Source organism: Oryzias latipes, chromosome 15 (genome assembly GCF_002234675.1).
Source record: "Oryzias latipes chromosome 15, ASM223467v1".
NCBI lineage: Eukaryota > Metazoa > Chordata > Actinopteri > Beloniformes > Adrianichthyidae > Oryzias > Oryzias latipes.
The window spans coordinates 30,055,576-30,078,393 of NC_019873.2; the positions used below are offsets into that span (position 1 = coordinate 30,055,576).

The 22,818-nt window shown below is 45.6% G+C and overlaps 1 protein-coding gene across 2 annotated transcripts; it reads left to right on the forward strand.

Annotated features, from left to right (window-relative positions):
• Window positions 1-568: 568 nt before the first annotated feature.
• fam204a (family with sequence similarity 204 member A) lies at window positions 569-17,838 on the forward strand. 2 transcript variants are annotated; one of them, XM_023963372.1, is made up of 7 exons: window positions 569-1,014; window positions 1,103-1,181; window positions 1,265-1,295; window positions 1,834-1,936; window positions 3,078-3,167; window positions 16,903-17,012; window positions 17,125-17,838. In XM_023963372.1, exons 1-7 carry the CDS (start codon window positions 823-825, stop codon window positions 17,174-17,176), a joined length of 657 nt encoding a protein of 218 aa, XP_023819140.1. In that variant the 5' UTR covers window positions 569-822; the 3' UTR covers window positions 17,177-17,838. The 2 variants fall into 2 exon arrangements, with proteins under 2 accessions (XP_023819140.1, XP_004077565.1); XM_004077517.4 differs by having other exon boundaries at window positions 581-1,014; window positions 1,100-1,181.
• The last annotated feature ends 4,980 nt before the right edge of the window (window positions 17,839-22,818 follow it).

Genomic DNA, 22,818 nt, shown 5'->3' on the forward strand with positions numbered 1-22,818 from the left:
AGAGACACGCCCACCTGAGCATTAAATGAACCTTCTGCTTCATTCTTTTGTTTAAAGCTGCGTTCACAAAAATGATGTTATAACCTCAAAATGATTTAAAAACCAAAAGGAAATAAATCCCTATGTGACAGATTATTAGATATTTAGTGAGCTTCAACACTCTGCAGCTGCTCATCTGTCTTTCGCTCCGACATGGAAACAAACTGCAGAAAGTGGAAGCGGACGCAGTCAAAGAGCAATTTGTGCGGAGCGGCGCGCGCCAGGTCCGCGGGCGGCGCCGCATTTGCATGCTAATCATTCTAATAGGAATGTCAGCCCGCAGCGCTTCCCGCAGACGGAGAGCTGCTGGTCACAGAGGGAGGCTTATCGCAGCCGGAACATGACACAAACCAGCCTCACATCTGAGGAGTCCTGCTAAAGCTGGACCTGCAGTGTGTCTGCGCGCCTCCATCTCACAGGCAGCAGCAGAGCAGAGGCTGCTGGGAAGGAAGCCGCTTCCTTCCCAGCAGCCTCTGCTCTGAAAACGGAGGCCGCCAAAAGGCTCCGAAACTCCACTAAAGTCGCTTTTTACGCCAAATTTCAAGTCCAAACTCAAGTTTCTCTCTTTTCGTTTGACTTCAACCCGATAATCGATGGTTTTGTTTGATCAACAGCTGGTTGGACAATATTCTCCATCCCGCCCCGCCCCCTCGAGCTGTTAGCCAATGACCACCTCCACAGAGCCTACGTCACGTTGTTTACCCGGAAGTACATGCACGCAGTCACCGCAGCGTTTAGTGGATGAATTTCTGTCCATTTTTGCTCTAAAGTGAGCTCATTAAAATGTACAGCGGACTCCTGCCTAAAGGCTTGACCGAGGAAGACCTGAGTCCAGATGAGGAAGACGGTGGTGAATGTTCGGTTAAACCCCCTGGATGTCCCGCAGGACCGTCCACGGCGGAGACTGCGTCCGCCCACGGCGGCAGCAACCCACAAACAGGCGACATGCCGGGGGTCCCCCAGGAAATGTGGCGAGTGAGTCCTCTGTCTTCTCCACGATCTAACAGCGCTGCCTGTGCTGTCCTTAGCTGTAAAATACTGAAGATGTTTCCTCCTTTAGAAGTTCCAGGACCTGCGAAAGAGGAAAAATGAAACGAAAACGATAAAGATTCGCGAAAAACGAAGAAAAAGACGCAGAAAAGGTTTATTTATGATAAACGAGGAGCTTCAGCTGAAGGTTCTGTTACTGGTTTCCACCTAATGAGGAGTCTGTTTTCATTTACAGGAGCAGAAAGACGGGAACCTGCAGGAACCAGGTACAGGAACCCTTCACAAAACGCAGGACTACACTTATTTGAAGTATACTTGAGTATTAGTACAGTATAGCCCATGTACTTGTAGTGTAGGAAGTGTAACTCTACAGATGAAGGGGTAACGGTCCCAGGATCTCACTCCAACATTTGATGAAGCTTGTGTTTTTACATCAAACACGCAGATGTTTCCCGTTGACCCTAAATCCTTCAGAAAAACATGTTTTTGGACAAACAGCTGATTTTCTTTAGGACACACTTGACATCCTTCAGATGAGGTTCATCGGGGTGTTTGCTGGCGATGGAAAAGCCTCTGGGATCAGTCCTCAGGATCTGGTCTGACAGCGATGACCAACTCTCTGATGTGTTGTTTAGTATTGGATCTGTCTGACTCTAAGATGGATTTATTTCTGGTTAATGTTACAAATGGCCGTAGTTCTGCTCCTGACTCCTTCAGGTCAGCCGGGTTCCAATGCAGGTTTGAGGCAGTTCATTTCAGCAGAGCAGCTTCAGCCATGATGATGGCCTCCATTTTTGTTGTCAGGGAGCAGGAAGAGGAGCAGCAGAAACACTGGAATGACTTACAGCAGTATTTCGGCGTAAATGATCGATTTCAGCCTCCTCCTTGTTCCAAACCGCCTCCAAAGGTAACAGACTCTCCTCCAGCGGATCTTCTTCACTTTCATTCTGCTTCTGTCATAGTTGTTAGCGACACCTTGTCATCCTTTGTGTGCCGGTGCTGCCGTGTGTTTGATGTGACGCGGGGATTACAAAGGAACCTTCCTTAAAAGTCACGCGTTCTGTCGTGTTTCCCGATGAGATTAGCTTGAATCTCTGACGGCTTCAGATGAACGCGTGGCGTTTCGCCGACATTAAACATTCGTTCAACAGAAGGAGACAAAGTTCCTTCAAAAGCATCTGAGAGAAACATTTCCTTAACAAGCAGATAGCAACATTTAACTACTTTTATAATTGAAAAATGAAAACTTTCTGTCAATGAGAGCGTTTTCATCGATGTGAGTCATTGTAGGCAAACTGCCAATGAAGCAAAACATTCAACTGAGCGGGTCAATAGGAACTGCTCTGAAATTCCTTTAATGATTATTTTGGAGTATTTTGTGCTTAATTAATCTCACAGCAGCAGAAAATTGGGTTTTTGCTGATTTCGGCCTCATTTGGAAGTGAAGGGATGAAACAAGAGGAAGCAGCTGAATAAAACAGAGTCGTCTCATCAGCGTAATGACGGCTCCCTTCATTAAAGGCCGGCCGCCATCCTTAATATCTTCTTTGAAACACGGAAACACTCTGTTGTTCCACTAAGACACACCAGATGTCCTGTTTTATCCAGTGGCATACGTTCATTTAAAATGATGTCATTATTTTTGAGCGCATGTGTAGAAAAAAGTGAAAGAGTAAATGAATAATTAGAGGCCTTTTCGTTCCATAAGAATGTTTTTGGAGCTGAGGAAATGCGGCGCTCTGCTCATCACGGCAGAACCAGCTTCCCTGCCATAACTGGGGGCTTCTCTGCAACCCCCTTCGCCCAGGCCTGTAATGGAAATGTGTAATTAAAGAAGCACATTTATGTTTGGTAATCTCCTGTAGCATTTCTAAGATTTTCCCACTAATATCCAATCAAAAAGGTTTTCATTTGTGAAGCGAAATCTACATATTTGTGGTAATGGCATTGGTATTAAAAATAAGGCCCCGGGGACTTTTGAAGTTCCTCTTTGATTTTTTTTTTCTTCCTCTCCCCTTATTTGAAAATTCTTTCCCCCTCTGCTGCAGTCCGGCCTAGAAAAGAACATTGAGAGGGCCATCGCTGAAGGGGACTTTGCAAAGGCGGAGGAGATGAGCGACAGACTCGCCACTCGAGAGGTACGTGGACTCGATAAGAGATCTTTGGGGTGCTCCTGCTGTGACAAATCAGGCTAATGGATCCGTGGCCATTTCTGCCGCAAAGACATAGAGGAACAAAAACACACGCAGACATCCTCCATTCAGTCCTGCAGCCCTTTTCCATTCACTTAATGGAAAGCCCTCCCCTTAGTTTTGAAGTGCTGCTCTGTCTAAAGGACTTTTGGCTCTGCTTTTTAATGAAGGCTACATTGCTTTCAAGCCCGACTGTTAAATCATACTCCAGGTAGGAGTTTCAAACCTTTGAAGTGTGCTCGTCCCTGAATGCACTGCCTGAAGTTTTGGAACTAGCCGCCTTGGCTGGCATCTCGGATCGAGTGGCTCCAAACTAATTTAGCATAAAATGTAGCCCGCGCAGGCGTAATGGCGGTAAAAAGACGAAGTAGGAAATGCACTTTCAGCATCAAAGTTGGCTTTCTTTGTTTTTGTGTTCATGCTGCTCAGAGCGTTACATCCGCGCTTACGTTTGATGACAGCATGAACACAAAGAGGGGCAGTTCACGCTTCAGCCTCACTCACAAAATTCATTTAAAGCAGAAGAAACGGGAAAACTCTTCTGAGAATCCATCAGTGGGGAATAACCTTCAAGTTCTACGGCAAACAGCGTTTGAGGGGTTTACACATTTAATGCAGAGAAATCCTAAAAGTGTAAATATATGTCACTAAACTGAAACAATTTGTGGAAATGGGATTTGTTTTTGTCATTCCTTTACAACCAGTTTGTGACGTCAGGCTCAGTCTCGGTTTGTGACGGATCCGCTGGCGTCTTTGCTCCTCGTTCCCTAATGATTACATTCTGGTCCAGTCAGAAACCGCTGCTCTGATTCACCTGCAGAACGTCAGGACACAGAAATGCCTAAATATGTCACTGGAACCGACATCAGGCGACTTTTCGGAGGCTCATGTTGAGACTAAGTGTAGTTCTGGAACAGAGCGGTTCTGCGTTTCCGGTCTTTAAATGCGCCTCCAGCGGGAGGTTCAGGCATTCATCTGGACGTCCCCGTCTCCACCGGTCTGGTCCAATGAAGGCGTTGTTTGAAAGCTGCTGTGAGTGGCACCTGCTGCACCCGCTGCACGCGCAGAAAGCTGCTTACAGCAGGCGTGGATTGGTTTTTAGCCTGAGCCGGGGTCTCTCCTCTCCTCACCTGCTGCGCCTGGTGCCAGAACGCTGATGGGAGTGACAGCAGTTTGGCAGCACAAAGTCATTGTCGTGCGGTGATAACTTCCTCTTTAGGGAGGAATGAAACGGATCATTTTGAAAGCCCCAAATCTGTAGATACCACTGTGTTTACAGTCCAATGAAGGAGAAAGCTGTGAAAAGCAGCAGAACATGCTGGAAAGAATCTCAACTTTCAGAAAGAATCCTAAAATTATTCAATAAGCTGTCATTTTCCCACAACCCTCCTGTCCTCTCCCTTTTTACAGCCGTCTTCATGTCAGATGGTGCTGAAGGGTGGAGGTAACCACCTCTCACAGGAGATGTGGTTTTTGGTCACATCTAGACTCTGGGTGATCATCTGCACCACAATCCAGTGAAGTTCTGGTAAAAGTTGGAGAAGTTCCTCTTTATTTAGTCATGTAGGAAATAATTGACCGATTTGTGGTCAGAGAACCGTCCGTCAAGAACTCCAGAAACACTGGCAATGTTCCTCCTCTTCTGCTGTGTTGTGTAGTCATGTGATTACCACAATTCATCACCATAAACATGAAATCAAAGGAAATAATTTAAATGTTTTTACAACTATAATGTTTTCATACAAATATTTGCTAAAAAAGGCCTTGAAATACTGATCTGTTTCAAGAGATATGAACTAGTTTATCCAGACTTTATTCTAGACCCTTTCCAGACCTTACTGGACTCTATCCCGACCGTACAGGACTCTATCTAGACCTCACTGGACTCTATCCCGACCTCACTGGACTCTATCCCGACCTTACGGGACTCTATCTAGACCTCACTGGACTCTATCCCGACCTCACTGGACTCTATCCAGACTAGGGTTGGGCGATGTCCCTTAAATTGGCCGTTGACGATGTTTGCTGTCAACCATCGGGATGGACGATGACATCGTCGGAGGGGGGGGGTATTTTTACATTTTTCGTTCTTATATAACTGCTATTCGTTTTTTTGCTTTTTTCATTTTATTTCCCAACTGATGACTAATCCGCGATGATCCAGTATAAACTGAGGGAAGTGACTTTAACAAAAAAAATAACAAACAAAATAGAAAAGAAGTAGTCCGCTAGTAGAAGAACCGGGTCTAAAAGTGTGTGTCTGAGCACAGCTCGGATCGTCAGCACACACAGCGGTTTGAGCTTCAAAGCAGAAATGTCGCTCAGTCCTTAGAAAACATTCAAACAATCACGCGGATTTGTGTTTCCAGTCATGTCCCGATTAAATAAAGGATGATGTTATTCTTACATGTTTACGTGCAGCCAGCAAGCAGCACCACCCAAAGCTAATGTTGTTAGCCTGTGTTAGCATACTGCTAATCCTGGCTTCGTTCAGAAAAAGCACTGACCACAAATTCAAATGATGAGCGAACAGGTGTTTCATAATAACCGTAACATTATTAAAGGCACGTTTAGAAGACCGTCTCGTATATTACCGAGCTGACATGTCAATGTATATAGCCGCTCGGCGCTGTTTAACAATGTTTTGTATTGAATTGTTACGTTCAATAAAGTTTGAAAAAAAAAGCCGCTCGGCGGAGTTTATATCCTTCCGTTTTTCAAAACCTACTGCGCATGTGCGAATGATTTATTCCGACGGAAAGTGTGACCTTAGTGAACGTTTTTATATTCTGAAAACATTTTTCTGGGCCCATCTACACGGTTGGATTCTAATCCGACCATTGATCCCATCAAGATATTTTGTACATGTAACCGCGGCTTATGGTGTCGACGCGCAACGTGGCGGGGGCGTGGCATCACGATGGTGGTCTCTCCATCGGGATGTCAGTCACCCATCACGATGGACGATGATATCGTCCATCGGCACAACCCTAATCCAGACCTCACTGGACTCTATCCCGACCTTACGGGACTCTATCCCGACCTAACGGGACTCTATCCCGACCTTACGGGACTCTATCCCAGTGTTTTTCAACCTTTTCTGAGCCACGGCACACTTTAACCTTAAAAAAAATCCCGCGGCACACCAGCATCCAAAAATTTTTAAAAAAAGGAGAAACTCATAGTCTGTATTGATCTACAGCCCCTCCACAGTCTCACGTGCATTTTTGAGATAATTGTTACAGAAAAAGCTGGAAACTGCAGCTGTTTTTTTTCTAAAAGATGCAATAAAAGATAAGTTAGAAGATTTAAAAACAGTTTGATGTGTGTTCGTTGGTTTCAAGACGTTTAACAACAGATCTCCGTATGCGCTGTCACTCTCACAACCCAATGCATCATGGGAGATGTAGTGCATTAAACGGCCGGAGATCGGTTTTCGGAGCTTCATTGTTTTGTTCACTTGTTCCACGGTCTGATACCGGATTCTGTGGGAAGCTACACCGCTAAAGACGAGCTTTAGCTGGTATTTTTGTTAGAACTGAGCGACTTTACGAGCTAAATCGGGACAAGGAAGTGAAGACTTTAACCACTTCTGATTGTACAGACTGATGACATGTGATTAAGCCTTCAAGAATGATTGGTGGAGACAGTTAAAGGGACGGGCCGTTTCCAAAATACAGCCGAAGGGTCATTCTTATCAAAATGTCATCAATAAAATAAAATAAACGCAAAGAAAAAGTATTTTATGATCTTTTATATTCCTAACTCCTCAGTGTTTTATCAGGGCCTGTTTTGATGAACACAGAGCTGAAATCCTGGAGATGGAAAATGTTTTTAGATCAGTTAATGAGGGCAATTTCCCACGGCACACTTGACCATCTCCCACGGCACACTAGTGTGCCGCGGCACACTGGTTGAAAAACACTGCTCTATCCCGACCTTACGGGACTCTATCCCGACCACACTGGACTCTATCCCGACCTCACTGGACTCTATCCAGACCTCACTGGACTCTATCCCAACCTTACGGGACTCTATCCCGACCTAACGGGACTCTATCCCGACCTAACGGGAATCTATCCCGACCTAACGGGAATCTATCCCGACCTAACGGGACTCTATCCCGACCTTACGGGACTCTATCCCGACCTAACAGGACTCTATCCCGACCGTACGGGACTCTATCCCGACCGTACGGGACTCTATCCCGACCTTACGGGACTCTATCCCGACCTTACGGGACTCTGTCTAGACCTCACTGGACTCTATCCAGACCTCACTGGACTCTATCCCGACCTCACGGGACTCTATCCCGACCTTACGGGACTCTATCCCGACCTTACTGGACTCTATCCAGACCTCACTGGACTCTATCCCGACCTCACTGGACTCTATCCAGACCTCACTGGACTCTATCCCGACCTCACGGGACTCTATCCCGACCTAACGGGACTCTATCCCGACCTAACGGGACTCTATCCCGACCTAACGGGACTCTATCCCGACCGTACGGGACTCTATCCCGACCGTACGGGACTCTATCCCGACCTTACGGGACTCTATCCCGACCTTACGGGACTCTGTCTAGACCTCACTGGACTCTATCCAGACCTCACTGGACTCTATCCAGACCTCACTGGACTCTATCCCGACCTTACGGGACTCAGTCTAGACCTCACTGGACTCTATCCAGACCTCACTGGACTCTATCCCGACCTTGAGGGACTCTATCCCGACCTTACGGGACTCTATCCCGACCTTACTGGACTCTATCCCGACCTTGAGGGACTCTATCCCGACCTCACTGGACTCTATCCAGACCTCACTGGACTCTATCCCGACCTTACGGGACTCTATCCAGACCTCACTGGACTCTATCCAGACCTCACTGGACTCTATCCCGACCTTACGGGACTCTATCCCGACCTCACTGGACTCTATCCAGACCTCACTGGACTCTATCCCGACCTTACGGGACTCTATCCCGACCTCACTGGACTCTATCCAGACCTCACTGGACTCTATCCCGACCTAACGGGACTCTATCCCGACCTAACGGGACTCTATCCCGACCTAACGGGACTCTATCCCGACCTTACGGGACTCTATCCCGACCTTACGGGACTCTATCCCGACCTTACGGGACTCTATCCCGACCTCACTGGACTCTATCCCGACCTCACTGGACTCTATCCCGACCTCACTGGACTCTATCCCAACCTTACGGGACTCTATCCCGACCTAACGGGACTCTATCCCGACCTTACGGGACTCTATCCCGACCTTACGGGACTCTATCCCGACCTAACGGGACTCTATCCAGACCTCACTGGACTCTATCCAGACCTCACTGGACTCTATCCAGACCTCACTGGACTCTATCCCGACCTTACGGGACTCTATCCCGACCTTACGGGACTCTATCCCGACCTTACAGGACTCTATCTAGACCTCACTGGACTCTATCCCGACCTCACTGGACTCAATCCCGACCTCACTGGACTCTATCCAGACCTCACTGGACTCTATCCCGACCTTACGGGACTCTATCCCGACCTTACGGGACTCTATCCCGACCTTACGGGACTCTATCTAGACCTCACTGGACTCTATCCAGACCTCACTGGACTCTATCCCGACCTTACTGGACTCTATCCCGACCTTACTGGACTCTTACTGGACTCTATCCCGACCTTACTGGACTCTATCCCGACCTTACGGGACTCTATCCCGACCTTACTGGACTCTATCCCAACCTAATTGGACTCTATCTAGACCTCACTGGACTCTATCATGACCTTACGGGTCTCTATCTAGACCTCACTGGACTCTATCCCGACCTTACGGGACTCTATTTAGACCTTACTGGACTCTATCATGACCTTACGGGTCTCTATCTAGACCTCACTGGACTCTATCCAGACCTCACTGGACTCCATCCAGACCTTACAGGACTCCATCCAGACCTTACTGGACTTTGTCCCGACCGACACTATCTGAACTGTATCCAGACTTTATCTAAATATTACCTAGACCTTATTAGACCTTATCCAGATGTTATCCAGGTCTAAAACTGTATCCAGAATTTATCTAGACTTTTCTAGACTTTAACCAGACCTTATCCAGAACACAGTGAAGTCTTTCAAAGTCTCTTTAGAATTCCTCATTTCTTTCCCTTGAAAGTTTGGGATAACCTGGAAACCTGGAGTGAAGATGCCATGAACAGCCGCTGTTCTCTACAGACGGATCAATCCTCTCTGCCGTGGCCAGAATCCATGTCAGGGTTATGACTGTGAGGCTCAATTGTTATGAAACGGCTTCCATGTTTAATATGTTTATGGTCGCAACCATGGCGTCTGTTGGCTGGAAGAATGGAATCAGGTTTTGCTTGGGAAAGCGTTGCGACAGCTATGAAGGAGTGAGGAGGCTCGTTTGTCCCTGCAGTCATTGTTCTGTGCAGAGAGCAGCTCCTGCTGGATTACAGCCTTTCTGTGCATGAACATCCATACATCTCTTTCTAACCCGGTTCCACTCGTTTCTTCAAAGCAGAAGGAAATGAAAGGAAAATAAGAGAATCCCTCCTTTTATGAAGGTAAATGTTTTGTTGTTTCTGCCTCTTAAAATCAATTAAAGGTTTCCACTTCATTCTTTTGTTTTCAGAGTGAACATTAAAGTGATTTGATAAGCTCCGTTCTGAAGGCTGCGCCTTAATACATCTGTCAAACATCTGAGATTCCGTCTTTCAGCTGAATGTTGTTCTAGTTTCTGTTCGCAATGACTCCAAAGAGGAAAGTTCTATGTTTGAGATGAACTCATGAAGAACTAGGAAACTTTCCTAATTAAAGTATTAACATCATGAAGGTTTTAGCAAAGAAACGACTTCCTGTTTCGGATTACAAAGATGAAAAATGACAAATGATTCTAAACAAAGCCCGTCAAGCGTGGCAGATATAACTGCTGTTGTTTGAGCTTCTGATTCCTTTTCATGGTTGGGTGTAAAAGCTGCATGAACGTAAAAAGACTGGGTGTCCATCCTTTGATTTTGAACTCCAGCAAGTTTCCCATTGGTGACTGAATTCTGTCATTAGCTGTTTGCAAAGAGCAGTTGGAGCTCCAGCAGCAGCTCCTGTTGCTGTCCAATGGGAACGCAGATACCGACGCTGAGACAGCGGGTTGGAGGGGCATTGTGTCCTTCTCCACTGTGTTGTTGCATCTGGAAAAATGCATTTTTTATTTCTGCTTCTCTGAATATTAGGTCAACTTTCCATCCATCGTTCATTTCTCAGGTCTGAGGACCTTCTCATCGTTTGGTCTCAATCTTCAGCAAACTTTCAAACCAAAAACCTTCTCCACGGTTGCACTGCATGGTTTCCCGTGTTCTGATGGAAACCAAGGTTTCAGGCGTGGGATTGGTGGTTGACCTCTATGGTGGCTGTCGTGGAACCTTCTTCGTGTCTGGAAGCGTTTGCTCATGACGTGTTCATGAGGATCAATGAACACGTCTGATCACAGCTGCCGTTCTGATGAGGTCGTCAGCGTCATGCGTGTTCCTCAGCACCCTCGCTGCTTTTGCTCTTAGAGCAGGTTTCCACTTCAGGACACGGACTCCTCGTCAGACGGTCTGCTGCTGGGCTGCAGGGCCTCATGAACACGGAGACCAGAAAACGCTGCTGAACTGCTGTTGGCTTCTTCTGAATGTTTTAAAGACATCCACCTGTAATGTTTCTGGATCAGGACTCGCTGCACAGAGCTGCGGAAAGGATGCTCCTGTTGGAGGACCTTCTCTCTGTAAATGTTGACGTTTTAGAAGAATTCATAAAGACTTTTGAGGTTTACGTGACCAAAATCCATCACAGAAGTTTTGCTTTTTTCATGAACATAAATCTAGATTCAAAGGAAAAAACCCAGAAAATTCTGATTGATGATGATCAGAGGTTCTGTTCTGCTGGACAACCGGATTGTGAGGGCATGATGGGATGTTTACAGGAAGACTGACCAGGTAGCTGCCCTCGTGTGGGCATCAAGGCAGCTCCTGAAAGGAAAAGCCCCACCGTCCCTCAGATCGGCGGGTAGCAGAGGAGCTGGGAGGCCAAAGCTCTGCAGACGCTCATTTCTGTCACAGGTGATGCTTTCGTGCCCCCCCTCCCCCCCCCCCCGATCAGACCTCTGCCCCCCCCCAGGCCTCTATTGGTTCTTTTGGCAGCGCTGAGTCCGTTTCTGACTGAGTGACTCTCCTCCCATGTTAGCTGGTTGGAACGGGGGGGGGGGGGCTAAGCTGTTATCAAATGCTTTGGAATCTCATTTGGATTATTGTGTTTCATTAATTACTTGATAGACAAAGCATACTTTTCAATGTAGATTTGTGTGCTGTTTTATTAATTAGCATGTTTTCTCTTTTAATTAAAGCCATTTTTAAAAATGAAAGCCCACAGCAAAACACATATATAATTTGTTTGTAATTAGGCCTTAATTGGTGGTAGTGGAAGCTTAGCACCCTCGCTTTCCTTTTTCATGATTGCCATTTTATTGCCAGTAACTCATTAATTAAACTGTTTTTTCTAATTAGCTCATAAAACTGTTGATGGCATATTATTGCAAGTGTGAGTTCAAAGCTTGCTAATAAGCCTAGCCTCCTCAGAAGAGGGGAGATAATAAAATGTGCACAAAGCAGAGGAACTTTCAGAGATTTAGTGCCCAGAGATGACACGTCGATCAGATTACTGGAAACCAGAGTGGATCCATGTCTGCTTCCTGCGCCTTCCCTGGAGTGGCTTTCTTTTGACTTACCATGTAATTCTGTTTGTCAAAGTGGGGGCCAGATTACAGATAAAAAAAGGATGAACTTTTGCAGGAGGAGCGGCGTGAAGGTGGCGGCTTGGGGACTCGCCGCTTCTGCTTTTTGGTTTTGAGACTTTGTGGATTTCTGACCCTAAAACAATAAATCAGTGACATTAAACCAGAAAAGATCATTTCTGAGCAGACGTGGGGCTCAGTAGAAAGATGTTTTATGGTAATGTAGTCTTTATTGATCAGAATTTAAATCCAAATGAAAATAAAATCTGATTCAGTTTGGTTGAAGATGGGAAATTCTTTGTCCTTTGTCTGGATTTTTTGTTTTTTCTATTAAATGTTCGGATTGCCGTCGGCCGTCTCTGAACTCTGTTTTCCAATCGTGTTACCCATGTAGACCCCCCCCCCCCCCCCCAGAGTTGTTGTCATTTATAATTGAACATGAAGTTTTCCTAAAGTTTCACTTTTAAAATTGTTGACTTTGGAAGTGTTTGAGGTTTTTCATGCTTTCAACGTTGATTTTGGATTTATCCATTTTCATGTTGACTCTAGAAGTTTTGTTATAAAACACAGAAAGGATTTGATCAGAATTTTTCTGATGTTTGCAGTGAAATCACGACTAAATGTGCTCCTCTGAAGAGAGTTTTCGGGATTATTGGGTAACAAAATGAAGAACGTCTGAAAAGATGCGATCAAGCATCAACATCCTTTAAGTATTAAATCATATGGAAAAAGGCTCAGATCAGAGGAAAATGCTGCGTCTTTGTAATAAGCGTCATGTCTGACCAAAGATGAAAGGTTTTGTTTGAATTTTCTGGAAACAATAACCGGCGATGGTGCCGCTGAATTTCAGGGCTGGCTGCCCTCAGCTCCTCCCTTGTATTCCTCTTTAATTGGATGTAGGTGGCACCGTTTGACCCTTGACCCCCCGGGTTCTCCTGTAAGGCCGAGGCTGTGCGGCCACATTCCTGCAGCCCTCGAACGCCTCACTCCCCAGGAAATGGGGCTGAGAAACACGCAGGCTGCCTAATCTGATATTCAGTCCTTTCTTCTGCAGCCCTGCTTTCCAGAGTTGACTGAGGCCACATTATTTAGGCATTAAGGTGGCGCGATAAAGGAATTAGGCTGGTCATTAATCGTTTACACGTCAAATGCAGCAGAGCAGCTCGGGGAGGTGATTTAGCGAGGAAAAGCCATATAGCCCTCGTTAATCCAGCTCTCACACGTTTTAATTGGAAGAGGCTTCCTGGATAGGACATTTATGAATGGGTTTAAGGCCATTTCCTCCTCAAAGCCATCATTTATTTCATATTGTTAATAGGAGCTTTAACACTTTATCCACACACAGACGTCTTTTCCTCATCTTCCATTCAGCTATTGTCCTTCTGATCCATAATTGGCTCCATCCATGTTTTCCTGTTGGTTTCATCAGGATGCACAAAAACAGCGCAGAGCTGCATTGCTGCGTTGGTGCATTGCTGCGTAGCTGCATTGCCGCGTTGCTGCATAGCTGCATTGCTGCGTTGCTGCATTGCTGCATTGCTCCGTTGCTGCAGCTCTTCCTGCCAGACGCAGCGTCCTTCCGGATCTCCACGATGTCCCAAAGACCAGTGCAGCGAAGGCGGTCCTGTTGACTGGCGCCGGCGGTCCGGCTGCAGTGCCTCAAAGGTCCCAGGATGAGTCCTCTGCATACATGTAGCTGTAGCGGCACACGGGCCTCATGCACAGCAGCGCGTCTGTGATGGACGTCTAATGGGATAGTAATGTGTGATGGAGTGGGAAGAATTGGCTTTTAGGAGCCACATAAAAAGTGGAATGCTAGAGGTTTGCTGTCTCTCTGCTTTAATCCCGCTTTTTAGCGCCATTGTTATTTTGCAGCAGCTTCTGATCTGAAAGGACTTGGCACTAAGATGCACGCAGGGGGAGGGGGAAATCCTCAAAAGTGGATCAAAAAAGTAAATGAAAATAATGTCATATTACTGCAAATATGAGAGGCTAATTTGTGCCGACTTTTTGCTAATTTTGTTCTCGCCTCAGAAAGAGGAGCCGTCACCTGCTCGGCGCCGCGGCGCTGACAGTGCCAGTGATCCATGAAATAAGCTGCCGCTGGCTTTGTTCAGATAAGAATGAACAAATCTGCACAATGTACTGCTCTCCCAATCTCATTTTCATACTTGCATGCGGGCTAAAAGAAATAAGCTGTTTGCAGGCTTGATTAATCAGACATTTGAGAGTTTTTTTTGTCTCTTTGATCTGCCCCGTCTCCTAGGTAACTCGCTTGACATTAATGTTGAGCTCTGCTAAAGACAATCAGTGAATGTAGACGGAGCCGATAAGGCGGAGGGCCTTTAACCGCAGTGAGGCAGTAGATGCTGACTGTTGAAAGGAGGACGGATGCAGCAGCAGCAGCAGCGGCAGCAGCAGGCGTCTGAAACGGCGTTTTTCTAGGCGTGCTGCGTCTCACATGCTGCCCCACAGGAGAGCGGGTTAATGTGGGTAATCCTTTTGTCCCTTTTCCCTGTGAAAAAAGCCAGACGCTCTGTTTGTAAATCTCCAAATGAAACTATTTAGCATCATCCAGTTTGGTTTGATGTGTTTGCAGAATAAGCCCGTCAGATTTCTGCTTCCTCATCCCTCCTCCAGCTTCATGGAAGGATAGCTGCTCCTGGATTTGTCAACAATTTCAGAAACGTGTGGTTTGTAATCTCCACATGCATCAGAGCCACTCCGAAGCATTTAGCTCCCACAACCCCCCCAGAAGGAGCTGAGAACACCCCGAAGTGAATTTATCTGCCAGAGCGATCGTGGCTCCTAACTGGCTTTAAGAGGAGAAAACATGATTTGAGGAATTTAAAAGCTCTAAAATGGTGAAGAACTGGAGAACTGTGATGGCGCGCTGGCTTCAGGTTATTCAGACGCTTTCACAAATCTTCCAGCGACTATAGATGAATGCCTCCAGGGCCCAGCCGGAGCCCAGGACTCGCAGCCAGCCGCAGCCCTTATCTTAAATCCAAGCAAAGTACCATTAATCTTTCTGAAAGACCTTTATGGCTTTTAATGTATCCCAAATTAGAACATTTTACACCCTTGGTTCCTGAAATATGGTGATAAAAAGCCTTTAGAGTTTAATTTTTCCTGCCTGCTCGCTCTGACCTGCTTAATCCCAGCATGCATTAGGAGATATTTTAGTTTCAGTCTTTCTAATAAAGTTTATCCCACTTAATTATAATTGAAACATTTTTTTCCAGCAGGTCTTTTTTCTTTTTTCCATGGGCGCAGTGGAGGCACATTTCTTCATTACCTCCAGACCCCCCTCCCCCCTCCCAATCATCCCAAGGTTTGGTGAAATTGTTCCAAGTTGTTTATCAAAGTTGGCCTTTGCTTGAGTAATAAAGCTATCTCCGGATGGGAGCGGCGGCGGCGGCTTTTGGCCTTTGTTTCGCGGCGTCTGTGTGACTGGGGTTATTGGGATTATTCTGCTTCACAATGCGCTCCTGCCGTCCCGGGGATTTGGATGTTTGCCTCTCGCACTCACGGCCGTTCCTTTCTCTCCTGATTTCAGGGACCGCTTACGCCGCGCCGTGCCACGCCGCGCCGCGCCGCGCCGCGCCACGCAGGCCGCCTGTTTTCAGCTCAAGACAAACCAAAACCTCCACATTTCTGAGATTTAATAAGATCCAACGTCATTAACTTTATGATTTTTATGCTTAATTATTTGTTGAAGGGAATAAAAAGTGTCTTGGAGCTGAAAGCAAAGAGACAATTCTCCTCATTTTGATCCTAAAATATTTTTCTTCTTTTTCTCATTTGTTTTTCTTAAATTCAGAAGAAATTCCACTTGGGAAAAAAAGTCTCCTTTTTCTTTTTTTCACTTTATTAAAATGAAATGAGCAGCAAATGACAGGAACTATATGCAGAATAATATAAAAGAGCATTCTGTCCATAAAATGTCTGAATCTTTTTTAGTTTAGTCTTTTCTAAGCAGCAGATTTCATAAACTACAGAATAAAAGCAGCTGAGAGGATTTTCCTGTAGTTTTAGTCAGAAATGGATTTTACATTTAAATGTGGTTTTGATGTTAAACCACAAACTGATTTCACCGTACAGCTTTCATTTCACGCATTGAAACATTGGAATATCACAATAAAAATATAAATAAATACACATGAAATATTTCAGACATAAACTGATACACTGACTTGAATATAAATAGTGAAGATCTTTTCCTCTCCATCTTGGTAACAGTGGATTGACACTCATCATCATGAACAGACTTTTTTCAGTAATGTATACACCCCCCCCCCCCCCACACACACATGAAAATCAATGATTTATTAAATATAAGGATTATCAATGAAAGGCAATTATAGTTTTTACCTACATGGAAAGAAGTGCATTTATATAACCTTATCTAATCCCACCCCTGCTGAGTTGTTTCTTTTTCTATGTTTTCACATAATCTGTGTTAAAGTGCAGATTATTTACCTGGTAACTAGATGGAGGCGTGTTGGTTAACCTCAGAAAACGTCTGGCATCATTTCAGTGGATGATTGACATGACAGTCAGTGATGCTTTTTCCCGTTTGCTGACGGTCGCCGTCTCTGATGTGATGAACGTTTGCTTTCATCCTGGGACTAAAGGTACCCCCCCTTCTGTAACGTCCCCAATCATATTCCTTCCACCACCGTGCTTTACTGCTGGTGTTAGTTGCTGACTGAAGTGTTAGGTTCTGACATTAAACAGTGAGCAGTGAAGGTCTTTTGTCTTATTTTTGGTGGGATGTGACCTCTGGCTGATTCTAAGCCACACCTACTTTGGTGGTGGTCCGACTGTTGCAGTTTTGTTTTTTCACCCCCCCCACCCCCATTCTCTCTGGTCTGTCGTTTCAAAGCTGGCCGTGAAAATCGCAGAAGCCGCCGACTGTCGAGACTTTGTTCAGCGCAAACAGGAAGAGGAAGCTTCCAGGGCGGCGCAGAAGAGAAAGGAGCAAATCACCTGGGGGTACGACCTCTTCCTCACGTTCCTCATCCCATCGTTTTGGCTTCAGAAGTAGTGTTTACCTGTGCACAGGTAGACGGCCATCAAAGGTAAACGGCTGCTTTCTGTCTTTCAGGTTCGAGGCAAAGAAACGATGGGAAACCAAAAGCAACATGGGCTTCATGTGACACGCACTGCTCTGCTTGAAGGCTTTGGAGGATTTGCACCAGCAACCATTGAAGAGGAAAAGTCAGGCTCTTGGCTGACAGCAAGCCCATCCAGAGGGTTTCAGAGAAAAAGCCATCAGGCGTTGGAGGAAATGCCGGAGGCGCCCATCGGCGTCTGCATTGTGTTTTCCATTCCATTGCAGAGATTTGAGCTTTCTGGCTCCGTTTTCCCCTTCAAATTAAATCTGGTGTACATTACAGGATGAGGCGTTTATTTATTGCTGTAAAGTGGGTTAATCATGGAGGCGCTCCTTTCTTCTGAGCAGGAAGTAAAAGAAAAGATTAGGACTCTAATGCAATGAACAGGATAATGCGCCGTAGGATTCCAGAGTGGAATTGAAATGTGGCTGCTGGAAATTGTTTGGAGCTGTGGTAAAGTTGAAGTTTGAAACGGAGGCTTTGCTGTTGGCGTTGGTCCACGCTGAAGACGAGCTTTGTCTCTGTGTTCGAACACGCGGCGTGTCCTCGTGCCCACGCGTGCCGCTATTGTCTGCTGAGCTGCAGCATCTGCTCTAGAAAGCATCAACCGCTTTGATCTCTGCAGATCTGCAGCTCCTTCAAACTTCCCGAATGCTCCTTCAGATTTCACCAACACTGCACTGCAATAAAGAAAAACATAATTACTTTTATTCATGTCGCCCCCCCCCCACCTACAGAAAATGATTTCTGTGCAACAAGGCGACAGGAACTGAAATTAATTTGAGCAAAGTTGTTTGCATGGAGAAGATTTGAGCAGTTTGTCCTCTGGTCAGACGTTCCTGCAGCTTTGCTGCTGAATCGGTGAACGAACAACCATCAGCGGAAAAAGTTTGTGGGCAATTATACAAATGAAGCCGCAGAAGGACATCTACACCAGGGAGGAAACGTTTGCTGATGGAAAAAAAGCTGCTTGGTGTGTTATTTTACACCAAACGTGTGTCTGAGACGCTGTCAGTGAGAGATGGCGCCAATTAAACTATTAATTATATCTGTAATGAGACGCAAGTTAAAAAGGGGGCTAAGCACTTCCAAGTACAACACGGGATTTCTGCTCTTTGATGAAAAATGGATCTCCACCGAGGAGTGAGGAAACATCACAGATGCCTCATTAACGGCACAAATGGAGGAAAACTCTCAGGCCTCTGGAAGAGGCTCGGCACAAAATAACAACTTTATTCAGAATTCCTAAATCCAACAGAAATTGTCTCTTTTCGGAAACTTCTGGAACAAAGAGTTGGCCTAACGAAACAGATTCTGTGGTAGCAGAACCCAAAACCTCTAATGTTTGGGGACCTTGCATAAAGGCTTCGACACCTGGGCGCCGTTCACCTGCATATCAATAACATCTTATTGTATTCATCATTTGAAACACAGCCCTAAGCTGAGACGAGACGGCTTTCAAGCTGGAAAATCGACTTTCTGCTCCGCTGGCGACGAGGACCGCCTTCCTGCAGGCCAGTCTTAGCCTCTGACCCGGCAGACTCCGATTCCTGGGGCACGAGTCAAACCATCTGCAGGAAAAGATGTTGTTGAGAGAGATAAACAACAACAACAATCCTGTTAAGTGGTTGGAAAGCTGCTGCTGTGAGAGTGAACACGTGTCTCTTTTAGGCAGACATCAGCGCTATCGCTCGCTGCTATCAAAGAGGGGATTAACTGCCAGGAAGATGCTACTGATACAGACGGGCAGCAAACGCCTCCCACACAGACCCTGCTGAGTCCTAGAGGAGCCTTCCTGCTTTTATTAGTCCTCTCATTAATGCAGCTTTTACTGGAGTGATGCACAGAAAACAGGCAAATGCATGGAGGACAGTAGACAAAAGCAAACAGGAGTCATTGTCTTTGGGTCTACAGAGAAACGGTAGAGGTCACTACAGAGCTTCAGTCTATTCATCTAAAAACCACCGACCAGGTGGGTGCAGTGATGGACACAGACCTGCCTTTAGATGAACAGAGGAAGGTCGTCACATAATCAGCCGATTATCATCTTAAAAAGACTTCAAGGATAAAAGATCTGATGTCTAAGCAGGACCTGGAAAAACTAGTTCCTGTCTTCATCTTTAGTCGCCTTGACGACTGTGACGACCAAAAGCATCCATCAGGAAACTGCAGCTGATTTAGAACTCTGTGTCTTGGTCCTCACAAAGAACCAAAGAAGTAGAACCACATCAGCCCAGTTCTGAGGTCTTTCTCCCAGAGGACAGACTTGAAAGTTCTGTTACTGCTTTGAAGGGTTAGCACCAAAATCCTGACCCGTCTGAACCAGCCGGACCTCTCTGCTCATCTGGATCTGGTCTTTCGTCAGTTCCTAGAGTCCAAACCAAACACGGAGAAGCTGCATTCAGCATCTATGCTCCACAGATCTGGACCAGACCTAGATCAGCTGGAACAGTGGATATAAATCCAGGTTAAAGACAGACCTGTTCTCTACTGCGTTTGATTAGTTTGTGTTTAAAAGTTTACATCTGTGCTGTTTGTCTATGCTTGATTTAAATTCAGTTCTTTTCAACTTTCTTTGAATCTTTATTTTAATGAATGATTATAATGTGTAATAAATGTTTATATCATGGTTTTATGTAAAGCAGTCTGTCTTTGTTCATGAATGAGACGTAAAAAAATACTGGTCTCGTCTTACATTCAGTTATTTCTTTATCCTGACATGATAATATCTGCTCTTCTTAAGAGAAAGAAACAAAAAGTCCTTTTCTTTCTTTTTTCTATTATTGCTGTTAAACACACATTTTCCTGTTTTAATCATTTTATGTGTAATAAGTCATCAGGTCTTCCTTTAAAGTGTTTTTATTTTTCTGGGTAGCCAGGTTTTGTTATGAGTTCACTCCTGGCTGCATTCAGTCGGCTGCGTTAAGTCGGCTGCATTCAGTTGACTGCATTCGGTTGGCTGCGTTAAGTCGGCTGCGTTCAGTTAACTGCGTTCAGTCGGCTGCGTTAAGTCGACTGCGTTTGTTTGGGTTCGTTCAGTCGGCTGCGTTAATTCGACTGCGTTCGGTCGGCTGCGTTCAGTTGACTGCGTTCAGTCGGCTGCGTTAAGTCGACTGCGTTCGGTTGGCTGCGTTAATTCGACTGCGTTCGGTTGGCTGCGTTCAGTCGGCTGCGTTAATTCGACTGCGTTCGGTTGGCTGCCTTAATTCGACTGCGTTCGGTTGGCTGCGTTAATTCGACTGCGTTCGGTTGGCTGCGTTCAGTTGACTGCGTTCAGTCGGCTGCGTTCAGTCGGCTGCGTTAAGTCGACTGCGTTCGGTTGGCTGCGTTAATTCGACTGCGTTCGGTTGACTGCGTTCAGTCGGCTGCGTTAATTCGACTGCGTTCGGTTGGCTGCCTTAATTCGACTGCGTTCGGTTGGCTGCGTTAATTCGACTGCGTTCGGTTGGCTGCGTTCAGTTGACTGCGTTCAGTCGGCTGCGTTCAGTCGGCTGCGTTAATTCGACTGCGTTCGGTTGGCTGCGTTCAGTTGACTGCGTTCAGTCGGCTGCGTTAAGTCGACTGCGTTCGGTTGGCTGCGTTAATTCGACTGCGTTCGGTTGGCTGCGTTCAGTTGACTGCGTTCAGTCGGCTGCGTTCAGTCGGCTGCGTTAATTCGACTGCGTTCGGTTGGCTGCGTTCAGTTGACTGCGTTCAGTCGGCTGCGTTAAGTCGACTGCGTTTGGTTGGCTGCGTTCAGTCGGCTGCGTTAATTCTACTGCGTTCGGTTGGCTGCGTTCAGTTGACTGCGTTCAGTCGGCTGCGTTAAGTCGACTGCATTTGGTTGGCTGCGTTCAGTCGGCTGCGTTAATTCGACTGTGTTCGGTCGGCTGCGTTAAGTCGGCTGCGTTCAGTTAACTGCGTTCAGTCGGCTGCGTTAATTCGACTGCGTTCGGTTGGCTGCGTTAATTCGACTGCGTTCGGTTTGCTGCATTCAGTTGGCTGCGTTCAGTCGTCTGCGTTAGGTCGGCTGTCTGCAACCCCCACTTTTCTAACACCTTTAACCAGGTGAAGGTCTGCTCTGATGGTTTAAGGGCTCCTTCTGATCCAGATCCAGAGTTCAGCGCTGCCGTCTTTCCGTTAACGGCGGCACATAGGATGATTGAAGACGACATGAACGTCTGTGTAGGGAGGATCATAGGTGGAGAAGATTCAGAAACTGCTGTTTAAAATCACTTCTAGTCAGATGATGAGCTGCAGCTCAATACGTTTAGTTTAGGAACATGACAGGATGTTGTCATGGTAACCAGGATGTTTGTTTTTCAAACACAGAAGTAATAGAGACAAAGTTCACAGAGGAAAGGCTAAAGTGGGTCAATAGAGTTTAAATAGTGATTTTTTTCTCAATAATTAAAAGCCGTAACATTTCATGTAGATTTCATTTATTTTCTCTGTTCAAAACTGCTTAAAAAGCAATAATTTGGTCCTTTTTATCACAAAAAATCCTGAGTGAATTCCCTCTGAGCCGTGCTGAATGACGTTCTCACACACAAATATGCTGAGCACGCACTCATTCTGGATTCATCTTTATTCTGCAAAGCACATATTCCATTTTATCAGAATGAATTATTAAGCAACTTAATGAATATTTCAGTTTTCTTTATGGAAGCGTTTAACAGTCCACAGAGGTAATGACATCTTAAGCAGGGTGAGGACCAGCAGAACCCTTTCTTTGTCCGGGTTCTGCTGCCTCTGAACGGGTTTACCTGGTAAAGTCTTTTATTAGCTCCAACAACAAACACATGAACGGTAATGTTTCCTCTGAGCACGGCGACGTCTTTATCGTTCAGGGTAACTTACACCGACCTGCTTTTATTTTCACCTCTACGGGGCAGAAATATCTTTGTATGTGAAGAACAGAACCCGCCAGAGGGAGTTCTGCACGGAGACAAAGAAGCTAATGGAGTAATTAACATTAACTTGATTTAACCCAAGAAGACCTGAGTAAGTAAGCCTGTGTGGAAAGACTGACTGACTGCTCGCCGTCTGCACAGCAGCTAATTACAGACAGGAGGAAACTGCTTGTTATTGATCAATTAACAGTGTAATGATAGTTTTAGCTGATGGATGGGGGGTCGGGGAATTAACCTGATGTCATTGAATGGGTCTTTCACATGTGGGTCAGACATGTCCTGGGTCACTTTTGTTCCTGTTTCTTTCAGCTTTTGAAGCTAAATTCTTCTTGTTCATTTGTTGTGTTTGTTGTTAAAATAGGAGGCCGATCTGCTGAACCAGAACACTGTTATAAATGTGGTTGCTCTGAACCTGAAGCATTTTTTTTAAATAGTTGGTTAAGGTCCATTCCAATCATATGATGAGCTATTCTAAACTCCTTCCCAATGGTTTTTTATAACCCAGGCAGCCCCTGATTCACAACGGTTTCTGTGAGTAATACTCAGAAATTCGTTTTAAACTTAATTTTCTCTGTATACGTCCTTCATCATGAGAAAAAAGCCACAAACACACGTTAAAAACACACAAAAAGAAATTGTATAAAGTAAAAATATCCCCCTTTTCTTCCATTATTTTAAAATGATTTGGTCTTCAAGCACGACTTACTTTTATCTGTCACTCATACAAATGTCTGTGGTGAGTGACTCCGGTTCTTTGTTGCTTCGTTGTCGCCGCATCGCTGCAGTCAAACA